The sequence below is a fragment of the Eubalaena glacialis genome, chromosome 5 (assembly GCF_028564815.1).
Source record: "Eubalaena glacialis isolate mEubGla1 chromosome 5, mEubGla1.1.hap2.+ XY, whole genome shotgun sequence".
In the NCBI taxonomy this organism is placed as follows: Eukaryota; Metazoa; Chordata; class Mammalia; order Artiodactyla; family Balaenidae; genus Eubalaena; species Eubalaena glacialis.
The window spans coordinates 22,352,812-22,369,769 of record NC_083720.1 but is presented as its reverse complement, the minus strand read 5'-3'; the positions used below and the strand labels follow the sequence as shown (position 1 = coordinate 22,369,769).

The 16,958-nt window shown below is 34.1% G+C and overlaps 1 protein-coding gene across 1 annotated transcript in view; it reads left to right on the top strand.

Annotated features, from left to right (window-relative positions):
* Positions 1–16,336, top strand: part of MYOZ2 (myozenin 2) — a 33,972-nt gene extending 17,636 nt beyond the window's left edge. Inside the window, exons 3-5 of the mRNA XM_061192030.1 lie at positions 3,475–3,604; positions 8,519–8,702; positions 16,102–16,336. Coding sequence (XP_061048013.1) covers positions 3,475–3,604; positions 8,519–8,702; positions 16,102–16,336 — 549 coding nt within the window. The remainder of the gene's footprint in view (positions 1–3,474; positions 3,605–8,518; positions 8,703–16,101) is intronic.
* The last annotated feature ends 622 nt before the right edge of the window (positions 16,337–16,958 follow it).

The window sequence follows — 16,958 nt, the reverse complement described above, 5'->3', positions numbered from 1 at the left end:
CTAGAGTTCTTGGCACTGACACTTGTCATGGTGTAATTAAAAGAAACTCTGGCCTGGGAACCAGAAGACCAGGGTTCAGTCCTGGCGCTCCCACAATCTGTGTAATTTGGAGTCAATTTAAAACTTTCTTTGCCTTTCTGGACCTGTTTTCTCATTTATAAAATAAGGGATTGATGCAAATGGTTTTGTAAGGTGTTTTCTGGCTTTAAAGATCTGTGTTCTCTGATCCTAATTCTAAAAATGACCTGCATAATAAATCATTGAGGAAGATAGTGAGCTACATTGTATGATGACGCATTTGCTTTATCACGGTATTAGATTGCAACTTGAAGCAAGCATTGATAATGTCACAGGAATTTAAAAAATAATATTAGGTTCAGGTCTAGTTCCATTCATTTATTTATACTTTTGGCAAAAATTTATTGATTGCCTACCATGTTCTACAAACTATGCTGGGATTTCAAAGATAAATAAATACAGCCCTTGTCTAGTGATGGAGAGGCAAAATAACATTGAAAAATAGAAAACAACTATTTACTTATAATCTAATTCTTGAATCATCTTTATATGATTTATATCAAATTAACTTATTGACTACATTTTCTGAAATGACCTTTTCCTTTTACTGCTTCCCTTGAGCTATAGATATTGTCAAAATAATTATTTAACTTATATTTATGCATTTCTTATTTTATTATAATGTTCAGGACATCATTAGATGAAAATATAAACCAACTCCCTGGTAATCAATGCCATTAGTTTAAATATTAAGTATTATTAAAAAAAAAAAAAGCACAGCTTTGGGCTTACTCTATTGCTGAGAAACTGGCAAACTGAAGCCACACAAGACTTCTTATGTCATAAATAACAACAGAAAATAGGCGTTTTTAAAAAGAAATGAAGATACGTTGCTTGCTACATACGCCAATTTTGAAGCCCTAGTTCATGAACTGATCAACTTCTTACAGAAGTAGGCAAAAAAAAAAAGAAAAGGATGAAGAAAATGATCATTAGAGTGAAAATAAAATAGAAGAATGATCCATCAGAATTAAAATTTCCTTCTATAAATCACAACAAAAGGATGTTAATCAAAACAATTCACATTTTACGGTTAAGACTACATATGCTTTTAGTAACTATGGACTTTTCAAAATCCTTAATAATTAGATACTACTGGGAAAAGGGGAAGTATACTGTAACAAGTAATTCTGAAATAAGACCAAACTAAATATACTGAGATTCTGAACATATATTTATTTTGTTCAAAAAATAACTTTATAAAAAATAATTTAAGGCTAATATCATAACTAAAATAAGTCACTACCCAACTATTAAAAGGCTTTGTTTGTATACTTAACAATGACAATATAGCTACTGGGTGTCTCCTGATAATTAATGACTAGTTAGAAAGAGTTGATTTTCCTATCTATAAAGGAGGTTAGTATGACAATTTTTAAATTAATGTAGGTAGAATGATTTGTAAGTTTAGGTGAAATTCATTTCATGGGCACATTTCAGTAATTTATAAAAAGTAATTTTTATGCATGATACAATTAAACTTTCCGTATTTATCTCAACTGGCTTTTATTTATAATTAAAGTTAGCAAGAACTTTTCTCTTTTCTAAGAGGTGGTGTAGGTTCAGAAGTGAAAAAAGATACTAACCCAGGGGCTTCCCTGGTGGTGCAGTGGTTAAGAATCCGCCTGCCAATGCAGGGCACACGGGTTCGAGCCCTAGTCCGGGAAGATCCCACATGCCACGGAGCAACTAAGCCCGTGCGCCACAACTACTGAGCCTGTGCTCTAGAGCCCGCACGCCACAACTACTGAGCCCACGTGCCACAACTGCTGAAGCCCGTGCGCCTAGAGCCCGTGCTCCGCAACAAGAGAAGCCACCGCAATGAGAAGCCTGCGCACCGCAACCAAGAGTAGCCCCCGCTCGCCATTAGAGAAAGCCCGCTCGCAGCAACGAAGATCCAATGCAGACAAAAATAAAAATAAATTAAATAAATAAAATTAAAAGAAAAAAGATACTAACCCAGTCAATTAAGTTGAACACTTAAGAGCTAAATTCAAAACATGGAAAACTGATGTATCTGAGTATAGCATTACTCATCTCTAGAAATTGTTTCTTATTGCCTGTTGAATAAAATGCAAACTTTTATGCCCAGTAATCAAGACCCTGTACTCACCTAGTTGATGTTGCCTCTCATGCCTCCTTGCATGGCTCCACAAGCCAGCTTACCCCTACTAACATTGCCCTACTCGTTTCCACAGCAACTTTACCAGGGTGCTGCCTAGAGTAAGGTGAAGGTAAAAGGCACCTGGAGAGTGGCTGTGGGTGGGAGAAGCCTGAAAATGCAATAAACTTTATTTTCTTCATAATTTTGTCAGGTGAGGCCTTAATTTATGGCCTTTAATTATAGTATTTGGATTTTAGGACAAAATAGTCTTTTATCCTCACATTTCTATAAAGTTGAATAAGTATTAAACTATAAAATTGTACTTTACCTTATCATCTTATAAATAAATACAGAAATGAAAAAATATTTTAAAATACTTTCTGCTTATGTCACACAGAAGAAAGTCAAAATTGGTCTTTATTTGCTATGGTTTTCAATAAATTTTTCCTTCTAAAGTTAAAAGATGATTTGACTTTACGCACTTCTTAAATAGATTGGCTTTTTAAAAAGTATGTATATATATTTCTCATATATAATTAAAACAATACTTTACCATAGAGATAAGTCCTAGCCATATTTCTGAGGATATAACCTATTACAATGTCTGTTTTTCTCTGTTAGAATGCAAACTGACTGTTTTTAAAGTGCTATATTGCCATAGAATAAATCCTAAATTATAAGAATAAAACAAATTCACCTAAAACTTTAAAGACAAATGCTCTTCTAAGCATTTTATTTTCTAGAAACCCCAAATTCTTCCTTCTATAAGTTCATGCAGCTTAGAGTGCAAATATTTTTTGTTATACATGACTGCTGTCCAAATTTCAGATTAAATTTTAAAACAAGGCATATTAAAGCATATCATTAAATCCCAAGTATAAATAAAATAGTAATGTAACAATGACTAAGCCGTATGTTTGGCAAGTATGCTGTATGATATTAAATTAGTAAAGACTTAAAAATTAAATACTTAGATTTCCCTTTTAGGTATGTTGTGAATAGCAAATTACATAATTGATACAAAGCCCTAGACACAGTGCCTGGCACACAGTAAGGCTCAATTAATTAAGTGGATTGCCATCACAAAACAGATCTTAGATTGGTATCAGTAAAATTTCTCATTCAATAGCTCAACTAATTACAATATAAATTATTGAGACCTCATGTAACAATGAAGTGGCATTGTATTTAAATTCTAAGTATACAAATGGCATCTTGCACATATGATATCTCCTATTAGTGTATCTAATATTTTTGAGTTTTCAGTTGAGTTTACTTTTGATCAAATACAGCACAATATTGCCATGCAGAATGAGAAATTGGATGGAAGCAACTTGGAAAGTGGTTCACAGCAAGCCCCATTTACTCCTCCTAACACCCCGGATCCACGAAGTCCCCCAAATCCAGAAAACATTGCACCAGGTAACTAATCCCCTTACAAATAGAACAATAAAGTTGTTATGCACTTAAATATATGACTCAAGTCATTTGGATTCTTTAGTAAATGGTATCTAAGTGATACAGCTTTTCTCATTACATATCTACTTTGTAGATAAGTTCAGGACAAATGTAAAGATTTAGACCTAGAGGAGTCTTGTAAAACATTTACAGGAGTCTTACGTTCTTTCAGATGGTCCATTGTATTTGTTGGCAATCACCTATTATATTAAAAATTAAGTTGTTTGTAATTATACTGAAATCCTATTTGTATAGAACTGTACAATTTATGAAGTGCTATGATATATATTTGTCTAATTTAATAGTAACTCTATGACATTTATTATAATCCTCATTTTACAAATTAAGAACCTGAGGTTGTGAATAGCTATAAGCCAATATTGACTGTTCAAGAATTAAATCCAGATCTGGTACCAAATTTACAGATGCCTCATGTGAAGCGACCTTGTGGAGATTGCTTTTGTTATTTTCTGCTCTCTTACAGAACCTTAAATGCAATCCTTTAATATTGTATATTTGTTTATTATCTTAAAAGAGAAGCAAATGCTATCCAAATCAGTATATGTTACTTAGAAGTATTGTTTGATTTTGAAATATTCAATCAGAAAAATTATCTGATCTATTTAGACAATAACTTTTCAAAATAACTTAAAGCAAATACCTTTAAGTTTTTCCTCAAGAGTAACGTATAAAGTAGGTTTATAAAATTTTCAACTACTTTTATATTGAAATTAGCAATACCTATGTCATATGTTTGTAAATTAAACAGTAAATTTAGCAAGAGTACTTCTGGAAATCTTCTCAAATAGCAATAGTGTTTTTGAAAATATATAAGTAAAGCAACTGTATAACATTAAATCTTATTTAAAAGTAAGTTGAATGTCAGTCACTGATGAGCTTAGACTTATCAGGACGTTCTTATTGAACACAATGAGAAAAGGTATTGATAAGACATAATAAAGTAACATTGAAGGGAATCAAATACACAATTAGAATGCACAGAATTCTGAAGTGAAGCATTATAATAGAGTTCTCAAATAGCTTTACAATTTTAAGTTCTCAAATACAACATTAAGCAAATGGGGGAAAAACAAGCTTTAGAATCAAACAGACCTGAGTTCAACCTGCAGGCTCCTTTCATCTCTGCCCATTTTACTACTGTGTTGGGAAGGAACATAAATCTCTTTGAGTCTCAGTTTTCTCCATCTGTAAAATAAGGAAAATAAATCTCACTGCACATGGTCGTTGTGAGAATTAAATGTGAAAATGTAAGTATAGTCCCTAACATATAATAAAGTACTCAGTTAAAATTAATCCTTTCCCTACCCACCTTTATATTCTTAATACTCAACAGACTATATATATATTCTCTTAGCTCCAACCACTATATTGCAACCTCCTGCTTTCTAATGTTTGGAATGGTACGGTTTTTTTTTTAATAGGAAACAGAAGACATATAGAAAAGTTTATGTTGATTCAATCTGGTACTCCCATTACTAAGTTAAAATGTTTATTATTAATTATCATAAACTATGAAATTGCAAAAGGAATAGAAAAATTCATCTCTACCCTCAAGGAATCATACATAGGGAGACAGGACAAATGTCCACACTATATTTGTAGTCTCATTTTCTCTCTGCATATATAATTCAATATCATATGTACATTTTATTTACCATCAGGAATCTATCTATCAATATCTATCTATCTATCTATGTATATATATATATATAGAGAGAGAGAGAGAGAGAAATTTTGAAAATACAAATTCATATAGCTATTTAAAGCTAAACATTCAATTGTTAAATATTTGGATATGTCTGTGTAATATAGACTAAGAAAAGGGAGAGTTTGGAGGTTATCAGATAGCTTGTGATGAAGCAAGAGTAATGGATCCTTCCTTCTTGGTCGATGAGTTGAAAAGTGTAACAAATTCAGGGAGCAAATTGTACCTTATCCCAATTTAGCAAAAATTTTTATTGATTAATCTACTATGTCTCCACAAGCCAACTTATCTCAAATATGAATTAATAAGTCTTACGATGCCATAATACTGTAGGAATGAAGTTCCTTTGAATTTAAATCAGTTATATTAAAAATATATTTAAAAATCAAACAAAAATGTTGGCATGTAGCATTGTTGAATTGTATTATTTCTGAGAGGTTAAACATATGTGGATTCTTCCTTGTAAATAATTCAGCATATCAAAAAAGAAAAAAGTTATTAGTTAATTCTATTAAAAAATTTGAAAACCTGGAATATTCAAAAATGTGAAAAGATTAGACCATTTATAGCTCCTCAAGTCAATAGATTATTATTAGATTATTACAAAACCCTTAAAATGATCATGAACATGATACAGAAGCTTTCGAAAGTATTTCAAACAAAATTGATTTGCAATAAAATACAAGATTCCATGTGCACTAGAATTATAGTTATGTGATCATTATGCTTACAGGTGAAGAAAAACTGGGGAAAATTTGTGTTTTGGTAGTGGGATTTCAATAAGTTTTTTAAAATACAGAATTTTAAAATTTCCAATTTCTATATGGTTGACTGATCAATTTTAGGAAAGGAATAGGAAATAAAATGTGGTAGTCATGGTAATGGAGTTATGTATACTATACAAAGGAAGGACATGGGAAAAGGTAACTGTGCTTTCCTGGGAAAGTCAGGAGTGAATAAACAGAAGTGATAACCTCAAGCTAAGGCTTAAAATAGCAATTTGTAGGTGACAAGAGTTAGAGAGAGTATTCCAGGCACAGGGAGCAAATGGAACAAGTAGGGAGGCATAACGGGACACAAGCTTCAAGTAGATCCACAGTTCTGGAACATAAAATGTGAGAGGAGAGGGCAGGAGATGAGGCTGGCTGGACAGTTAGGTAGGGCCATTTGTGTCATACTGAATAGTTTTTTTTTTTGGCCGCACTGCATGGCTTGTGGGATCTTAGTTCCCCGACCAGGGATTGAACCCAGGTCATGGCAGTGAAAGTGCTAACCAGTGGACCACCGAGGAATTCCCTTGCTGAGTAGCTCTGATTTTTGTCCTGGGGAGCCATTATAGAACCTGGAGTAAGGGAAGTGAGTGACCTGATAAAGTTTTCCACTTAAAAAGGTCACTCAGGCAGCAACAGGGAGGTGCCTGGACGAAGGGTTGAGAGCTAAAGGATTAGTATGAAGGCTACTGTGAAAACCCAGGCAAGAGATGCGCAGGGCCTGAACCAGGTAGGTAAAAATGGAAATGAGGAGGAAAGAGGTAATTTGCTAGAACAAGATCTCCCAATGTTCTGTTTGCAAATCACTTGCATACAATTTGTAAGCAATACCTGAAACTTCCTGTCTTTGGAGGGAAGACTCCATTATCAGCATTTTAAGTAGGTGCCCAAGGTGATTCAGAAACACAAAGTTGAGAGCCCTTATTTTAGGAATCCTTAAGTATAGTTGGTAATACTTATTGATTTGTTGTGGGAATGAGGAATTGTTTAGGACAGTGCTTCTGTCTTGGACATCTGAGGGTAGTGATAACATTTGCTAAGATGACCAATATACAAAAAGAAGCAGGATGTATTGGAAAATGGATGCATGTAGGTCTAGATAGGTTATAAAGGGTGCCAGGAGAGTATTAATTTGGACAAATATAATAGGTGGTTGAATAGAAGGGCCTGGAGATCAAAAACAAACCTTGGAATCGTCAATATGTAGGTCACAGTTAAAGCCAAGAATATAAATGAAATTTTCTAGGCAGAGTGTATAGTCTAAGAAAAGAGCTTTGAGTAACACCAACACTTAAGTGGCAAGCGGAGAGAAGCAGCCTACCGAAGAGGCTACCATTTGTTACCGGAGACAATCAGAAGAAAATTAAATTACTGCAAACAAATAACTGTCTACTGGTGAAATTATCAAGAGTTTTTGGAAAAGAAAAAGTAATTTTTAGTGTAAAAAAAGGATAGGCATAGTTTGACAGAAGAAAATAGAAAACATTTTAGAGAAGGAAAAGAGCATCAGGGAAACCCAAAAGTAGGAGTGATCACATGGTAGAGGTTGTGACATGGTGGAAGAGAGAATTATATGAAAGACATAACTAGGTGGTATGGTAGTATAGCTGGAGAGTAAACAGCTGTGCCTTTGAAGACTTGAAGAATGTCGCTTAATGCATGTGAAAATGGTTTCACATTTATGCCAGGAATGTGTGTGACTTTTAAATGGTACTTAGAGAAAATTTCTAGCTCATGTGAGAATAAATTGAGGAGGTGAGACTGGAAGCAGAAAAGTTAGAAATCCTCAGGAACAAAGTAAACTAGGGATGGACACATCAGGGAATAAGAAGGGCCTGATTAAGACAGTGGAAACAAATTGCTTCACCATTTTGAAGCTTAAACATTTTACAGACCACTCAGAAATTTAGGATAGTCAACACCTGAACATTACTTCTAAAGAATCAGCTCCACAGGAGGGAGATTTTGTCTTCATTGATATTTCCCCAGAACCTAGACCACAGTAGACACTCAATTTACATTTCTAAATTAATCCATTAAGTGTGGTATATAAGGCCTAGTATAAATTAATATAAGGGGCACAATTTTTAAAAAATTAAGTTAATAGTTTCATTGAACATATACTAAGATAGTCAAGGAAAAAATTAACTATGATTTGGTAAAATTAAACACTAAATGGTTTCTTTTGAAAATTCCATAAATTAAAAGGGGTTTAAAAATGTCTCACACTTTCAGACTACTCTTTTCTGAGAGATCATAAAAAGAATGCATTCTTCATAAATTTACCCCTGCATGAAAAATTAAACATGGGAAAATGTTAGGTGGAGTTTAGTAACTCTTAGGTACTCTGTGTTTACTTATTCTTGCAATATTTTTCCAAAGGATATTCTGGACCACTGAAGGAAATTCCTCCTGAAAGATTCAACACCACAGCTGTCCCTAAGTACTACCAGTCACCCTGGGAACAGGCCATTAGCAGTGATCCGGAGCTTTTAGAGGCTTTATACCCTAAACTTTTCAAGCCTGAAGGAAAGGCAGAACTGCCTGATTACAGGAGCTTTAACAGGTAATTCAATTATCCTGGGTGACACTTTGGCATGCAATACCAAGGCTTTTATATCATGGTATGGAGAACTGAATCTTCTGGTAGAAAAAAATTTTTAAAGACTCTAAATAGCAATATATAATATCTCCTTAGCCTAGGCAAAGACTCATTTTTGCAATATTATTAATATGTCAAACCTTAGTCCCTTTTTAGTATAACAATGAACGCTATAATTCAGAAACAATCACTAAGATCATCTCCCACATTTTAAAATGTTATTTTAATAATAATTTCTAATTTGAAGGTTGATTATTAGTTTATGTGTTGCTCCAAATGACAAAGCTCTTCAAGAATTTCAGAAATAATTTGCATGCAGGACTATGAGAATTACCATCTAACTCTAGGTTCCAATTTATATTTGCGTAGGCTTTAAGCCAGATTAAAGGTAATTTAGGGCCAAGACTCCAGCACATGTACACACCAATACTTATGCTACCAAAAATACTGCCAAATAATATCTGCATTATAGTTTACACAATGGACATTTATTTTTCCCTGTTATCCATTTTTTATAATTTCCATATATTTTTAATGGTCTCATAATCCATTCTTTGATCACTAGATTTTCATTTTAGAGTAAAATATCTCCAGTATCCTGTCTCACACCCACTCAATTTATAGGCCACTTAGTGATTGTTCACTTAAAAATTAATAAATTAAGGAGTAAATTTTTGATTTACGAAAGAATGCCACAAAGGCTGCATTTAAATAGTGACCTTCCTTAGTACTTTTCAAATTATTGTACTATTAACATTTTAGTTTTCACATATTGCTATAGTAATAGTATGAGTAGTACATCTATTACTAGTAATACATTAGTAATACATCTACTAGTATTACATCTAGTACTACTAGCATTATTAGTAATGCTAATAGTATTAGTACTACATCTATTGCATAAATGAGGTATACCATAGAATTTAAGGAGGGTTTGAGGTATGGCAAAGAAAGGATGTTGAAAGCCCATTCTAATCAATGATATAATTTTTTTCAAAAATGAGAATGTAGAAAATTATAAAAGTAAAACACTAGGAAAAAATGGAAACTAATGGAATACTTGAGGCTTGTTTTTGAGATTAGTGCTTTAGAGATGCCATATGACTTCTGTATACCTTGTGGCTTCAGTACCCCATACTTGCTGAGCAGCTTGCTTCCAGTTCTACAAACACACTATAGTATCTGGGTTGGTTATAAAGAGATGCCTATTGATTGTATAAAGACCAAGTGAGTGCTATAACAATGAACACAATACTATATAATTAGGAAATGTAGCTCCCTGTGTTAAATCAAGGCTTTTGTAAATGTAACACTGTATGTGTGTGTGAAAGGGGCGGGGGGGAGAGAACTTAACTTGCTAGTAGTTCTCCTTTACCTGAGAAAATTTTATTTGAATATGTCTATTTTTTTCTTTTTGTAAAAACAAATGAGAACAACAGAGACAGGGAGAGGAAGGGGGAGGAAATAAGTAGTTTCCAAATATTCTCAAAGTCTTTTGCAAAGAGTAAAATAATGCTCTTTGGTAGCCCCATATTATTATACATAATTACTAGATATTGTTAATAAAGCATGTAAGAGTGAGATACAGTCTTATAGCCTTCAGCAGTGGTAATGACTGGATGAGAATGGGCTCCCAAGTCTAATCATAATTTCAAAATAGCCCATAGTTTAATACAACTTTGTATTCTTATACTCATGTTGAGATATTTAAATATTTGTTATATTTAAATAACACTATATTAAACCTATGTAACATGTGAGGAAAAGTAAACTAGGAGCAAGGAGGTTTCCAGCTCTGCTTCAAAGAGCTGTATGACTTTGGGTATGTCACTTAACCTTTCCTTGTTTAATTTCCTCATCTGTAAATACATTGTGTGATTATATGATTAAGTACCTTTAAATATATTACATGCGGTATCTATTTAGTAGAGCAATTTATTTTAACTTCTATTCAACCATTTTACATAATTTTTTACCTTATAGAATAATCAGTAATTATTATGGGTGTTTTATATGTCCAGCACTATTAATTTTTACAAATGCAAACCAATTATTCATTGAAATAAACAACAAAGCACATATTAACTGAATCTGAGTGAAACAAGCTTGTTAGTCACTACATAGATGATAAAGTGTAAAAATTATTTTAAGTCAGATCTATGTTTGAAGAAATTATGTTACGGGAGTCACAGAGATGCACAGTGATCTTTTAGTAGAATATTCCAAATCTTTCAGTGGAATTTTTTGCTTCACTAACTAAAACTTGAAACTATTTTCAGAGATCTTAAAAATCTTACAAATAGTCTCTCATTTTGAATGCTTAACATCTCTGTTAAAAGATTTTCTTTACTTTGTGTCCGAGGGCAATAAAAATTTAAACAGGATATAGTCTCAATGGTGCCAAAGAAAAGAAAACTCTGCTTTTCAAAGAGCAACCTTTCACTGGATAAGTGGTAGGAGGTAGGAGATGGGTGATGAACGGAAGGGAATGTTTTCATTTACAGAAGAAAATGACCCACAAATTGGGTGGGAAAAACAAAACAGAACTGGATAAAAAGGGAAAAGCTAATGCACTAAATGCCAAACCCAAATACTGGATTTCAGTGGCATGGGAACATTTCCTTTTTCATTTAATTCAGAAAAAAATAAATAAATGAGTAAAGGTGATTTCTGGAATTAATAAATACAAGATTAATTGACCAAATTCAGCCTAAATCTAGAAATGCTCAACTCCAGCCTCTTGTATCCAATGGATAACCATATACTCTTAAACTCCCGCAAATGAATGTATGTCTTGTGCAATTGCTGGGGGCCCCACAATTGAAAAGGCCATGGCTGGCTTAATGTTTTGCTTTAATGTTTGAAATTCTTAACAATTTTTTAACAAAGAGGCTCGAGTTTTCATTTTGCACTGTACCCTACAAAATTATGTGGCGGGTCCTGATCCCAGGTTCTAAACTTTACCCTAAGCTCCTCTGCATTCAGGAAATTTTTCCCTTAAAGTAACTATATTGGTCCATACGTGTTTTTTTTCCCCCTCACGTTTCACTCTTCTCTCGTCTGTGAGTTCATTGAGGTTAAGACCTACTACAATCTTTGAATTCCTAGCATATAGCAGAGTGTCTAGATATAATAAGCAATCAGTAATTTGTTAGATGAATAAATGACTGAATCAACAAATGAACAAACTATTGCTTTACAGTGGTAGATTTCTAAAATGACAAAATATTGTCTTGGACATCTTGGACATCCAAGAATAAGAAGTTTTACTTATATACTGAGTCAAATTTGAGTCATAAAGACTCTTCAATTCACTAAATCACGTGACAAAATGTGGGACATTAATCACCTAGTTACATCATGAATGTGACAGCAACCTGGTTTGACATCATTTAGACACAGCCAAGTGGTTGAGATTCCTAAATATACTGCTCTACTTAGAAAGTGATCTCAGAAGGCCCAATACTCCTTAAGAATTATCTTGTGCGGGTACGATTTAAGGTAGTATAGAAGAGAAGGCCTTCAGTGAGTCTGGATGCCTAGATTTAAATCCTGATTCTACACCTTACTAGGTGGGTGACTTTGGGCAAGTCATTTAACTATCTGTGCTTCAGTTTCATCCATTAAATGGGGATATAAAAAGAATCAACTCATAAGGTTGTTGTGAGAATTTAATGAGACAATCATGTAAAGCTTGGTACTCAAAGTGTGGTCAGACCAGCTGTGCTGGCATCACCTGGGAACTGGTTAGAAATGCAGAATCTCAGGACACACACTAGATTGACTGAATTAGCATCTGTACTTTAACAAGATCCCAAGGTGATTCCTATACCAAAAGAGTTTGAGAAGCACTTAAAACAGTGTCAGGCGCACAGTACCCTGTCAATAAATATTAGCTTTCATTATCACTATGCCTTCTGAAGTTTAACAGTCATAAAGCACCTGACTGATGATCTAAATTCTTAAAGTTCTTTTCCTAAACAATCTCTCTCACCTCCAGAGTAATGGTTTTAGGCCCTGGATGTGAAAGTTTATACTGATATGATTGCTGAAATACTACATTAGACTGAGGTTACTGCATCAGTCAGTGATCTGTTTTTATCCATATCTTCCACAGCAATTTGGGGAAAATATTATAAGGTCAGTTATCTTGAGAACAGATGCAATAGAAAGTAAAACATACTGTTCTTCAGAAGGGAGCAAAACACTGGAAGACAAGAAAATTATGGGCCAATAAGACATGAGATTCTATACTACATGACACAGTTACATCTGCTACAGCCATTGTTGAGGTCACCTATCCACTCTGTGGACACTGAAGATCTTATCTGGCTCTCCCTCTTCTTCCCCAGTACTATTCCTGTCATCACTTTTTGGTGGCTTAAGTATCCACGTAAATGATCCACTGAACTCTCAGCCCTTTCAAGTCCTTGACTGTCTTGCTTTTAAGGATCCGTCTCTCGATCCCACCTTAGTCACTCTTGGCTTTTCTTAAAGTTTGTCACTACCAATACCTATCATCACCTTCAAAATCTCAATTTCAAGCATCCCACTCTCTACCACATTTTATCTTTATTTTTCATTTATTCTTTATTTCAATAATGTTTCAATTCCACACATCAAAGCCATCTCATTTTTCAAAGTCTATCAATCATTTTCTCCTTACTTTATCAGACTCCATGGTCCCTCACTATTATCACCCAGAAATTAAGATATTCAAGAAAGATCATAGGTGATTGAGCTTTGAAGAAAATCAGATCTCTTCCAGGCTTTAAAATAGTCTCTGCAATACTGGAAAATCTATATAGACTTGCCAATTCCATTGTCCAAACGTTTATAAGAATCTTCTAGGTACAATACATTATACAAGTACATATATTGAGTAAGTTACAAAGATACATCAGAGAGAATTCCAGTCCTCTTGGAGTGCAGGCTGGTAAGAAATACGACAGACAGACCAGTGGATATAATGAAAGATGGAAAATAGGGTTACAGGGGAGGTAAAAATAGAGTCCATGGAAACTTAGGGGAGAAAGAGCTTATTTCTGGCTGTGGAAGATCAGGGAAAGCTTCAAGAAGAAAGTTAAATTAGTAAATACTTAAATATAAATTACTTATATAGCATACTTAGAACTTAAAGAACTTACAGGGGATTTAGAAATGTAGTAATAAGGGTCAGAGCACTCCAGGCAGAGAAAAATGAATATGAGTAAAGGCAATGAGGTTGGAAAGCATAAGGAAAAGAGCAAGCAGTGTATCAGTTTGACTGGAACAAAGAGTATACGAAAGTGAATAGGGAAAAACCAGCATGCACCTTTCCATTGGGATGTCAAAGTAATTTTTTCCACACGTACACCAAACCTGTTCCTCTTTGTCTTCTATCAGCCAGTTGCTGAAACTCTAAACCTAGGAGTAATTCTTGATTTCTACATTTCTCTCACAATTTTTATCCAATTTGTCAGCAAATCCTGTTGACTCTACCCATAGAACACATCTTGAAACCACCCACTTCTTCAAGGAAAACACCTAAAATCCAAGCTGCCATAATTTCTCATTTGAATTGCTACAATATCTTCCCTTCTTCCATTCTTGTCCACCTATAATTGTTCAGATAGTAACAGCTGCCAGAGTGATCTTTATAAAAATTTAATCAGATTATACTTACCACTCCCCTGTTTAACACCTTATGATGGCTCCCTTTCACACTTAGAATGAAATCCATATTCCTTATTGGACAAAGTTCCACACAATCTACCTCTCTGTCCTCTCTCCCTTCTGCCATCCCCCTCACCTGTCTATCAACATAGGCCTTCTTTCTTTTCTTGAAAAGATCAACATTATTTCTGCCTTAGATTCTTTGCATTAGCTACTCCCTCTACCTGAAATGCTGAAGTGCTTCAGCCATACGGTCCATGGCTAATTTCTGACCTTCAGATGGCAGTTTAAATGTCACCTCTTCAGAGATGTCTTCTCTACCTATCTAGTCATTCAGTTGTGCCCTATTATATCGTCCTATTTTAATCTTCTCATAGCTCTTGTCATTATTGGATATTTGTCTATATGTTTATGTTTTTTAAAATGTATTAGTTTTTTATTGACGTATAGTTGACTTACACGTTTTTTTTTCATCTGTAATCCACTGTTGTTTTTTTTTTTATTTCTATTTTTTTTAACATCTTTATTGGAGTATAATTGCTTTACAATGGTGTGTTAGTTTCTGCTTTATAACAAAGTGAATCCGCTATACATATACATATATCCCCATATCTCCTCCCTCTTGCATCTCCCTCCCACCCTCCCTATCCCACCCCTCTAGGTGGTCACAAAGCACCGAGCTGATCTCCCTGTGCTATGTGGCTGCTTCCCACTAGCTATCTATTTTACATTTGGTAGTGTATATATGTCCATGCCACTCTTTCACTTTGTCCCAGCTTACCCTTCCCCCTCCCCGTGTCCTCAAGTCCATTCTCTACGTCTGCATCTTTATTCCAGTTCTGCCCCTAGGTTCTTCATGACCTTTTTTTTTTTTTTAGATTCCATATATATGTGTTAGCATACAGTATTTGTTTTTCTCTTTCTGACTTACTTCACTCTGTGTGACTCTGTTTATGTTTTTTAATTGCCTGTCTCCTTCGCTAGAATATAAAAGCTTAGACTCTGACTACATTGTTCACTGGTATACCCCCAGCACTTAGAACTGTGCCTAGCACTGAGTGAATGAATAATTAATGGCTAAATCAAACAAAGCTAGAATGTTACATGGGACCTTGGATGCCAAGGTAAGGAAGGTGGACTTTATTCAGACAAGTAGAAGGATTCTGAGGTTTCTGAGATAGAGGTGGAAAGATGCAAAGATATACCTCTTGCCCTCAAAGAGTTTAAAATTCACAGATGACCCAAACAAAATCGTATTCTGAAAAAGAGAAGATAACAATACAAAGTACCATATTATAAGCACTAAATGACTGACATAAGACAATCAACGTGACAGGAATTTGGTTAAGAAAGGGAGTGAGGGCTGGTGGAGAGGAGGCACGGAGGAAATATCTTAAGCAAGTATAACATTGTCAGCAAAGGCGCAAAGGCAAGAAATGTTGTGATGTCCAAGGAACAGATTAGTTCAGTCCAAAACTAAGAGTATGTACATAAGGACTTTACACCAATTTATTATCAAATATCTGTTTTATCATAAAGGCATGGTCCTTGAATGGAAATGCTTGCTTGAGAGGTCAAAAACTGAAACCCTACTAAGAATATAACACAACAACATGCCCATAAGACCATGCATTAAATTGTTTTCTATTTTCTGGCAAATAAATTTGAATATTAATTAATTTATTCTTTTTCTTTCCATTTCTCACAGAGTTGCCACCCCATTTGGAGGTTTTGAAAGAGCATCAAAAATGGTTAAATTTAAGGTTCCAGATTTTGACCTATTATTTCTAACAGATCCCAGGTTCATGGCCTTTGCCAGTCCTCTTTCTGGAAGACGGTCCTTTAATAGGACTCCTAAGGGATGGATATCTGAGAATATTCCTATAGTGGTAACAACTGAACCTACAGAGGATACCACCATACCAGAATCAGAAGACCTATGAAAAGAAAGTTGTATGTGACACAAAAACCTGTGAACGTGAATGTTGCTGTTTTATTATTCTACTTACTTGCAAAGCCACTTACACTCTTCATTAGTAGCAATTATTTAATAGTAATTTAGCAATTTTCCTTTTATGACATTTAATTTCAATCTCAGATCAAAATCTAATAAATAATTAAAAATCTTATTTTAAAACCTTTTAAGTCACTTGTCTTTATTCATAATCTTGTTTTCACCTGGTCTAAGCAATCCAGCCTTTTAACTGAGAAAGTCCAGAAAAGTTACTGACAACAAAGGGTTTCATCTTTGTTGCCTTTAATATAAGCTATTACTGAATAAGTTTTTCAAATGGATCTAGAATCAAAATATAGTGCAAGATATTTAGATTAATTCAGAGTTTTATTTAAGGGATGAAAGCTATGGAAGTTGATATACAAACATTATTGATGGAGAGAAGGGTTGGGTTCTTCTTTTCTGACAAGCTTCCATGATAAAATAACTTGTCTAGATGAAGTCTTTTCATTAGTCATTCTCAGAATTTCTAAAGTATTTTGTATTTTTCAACGTGCTTTGAATCATTAGGTAATTGTTCCAGATGGCATTCGCCAGAGTTCAATTGGGTT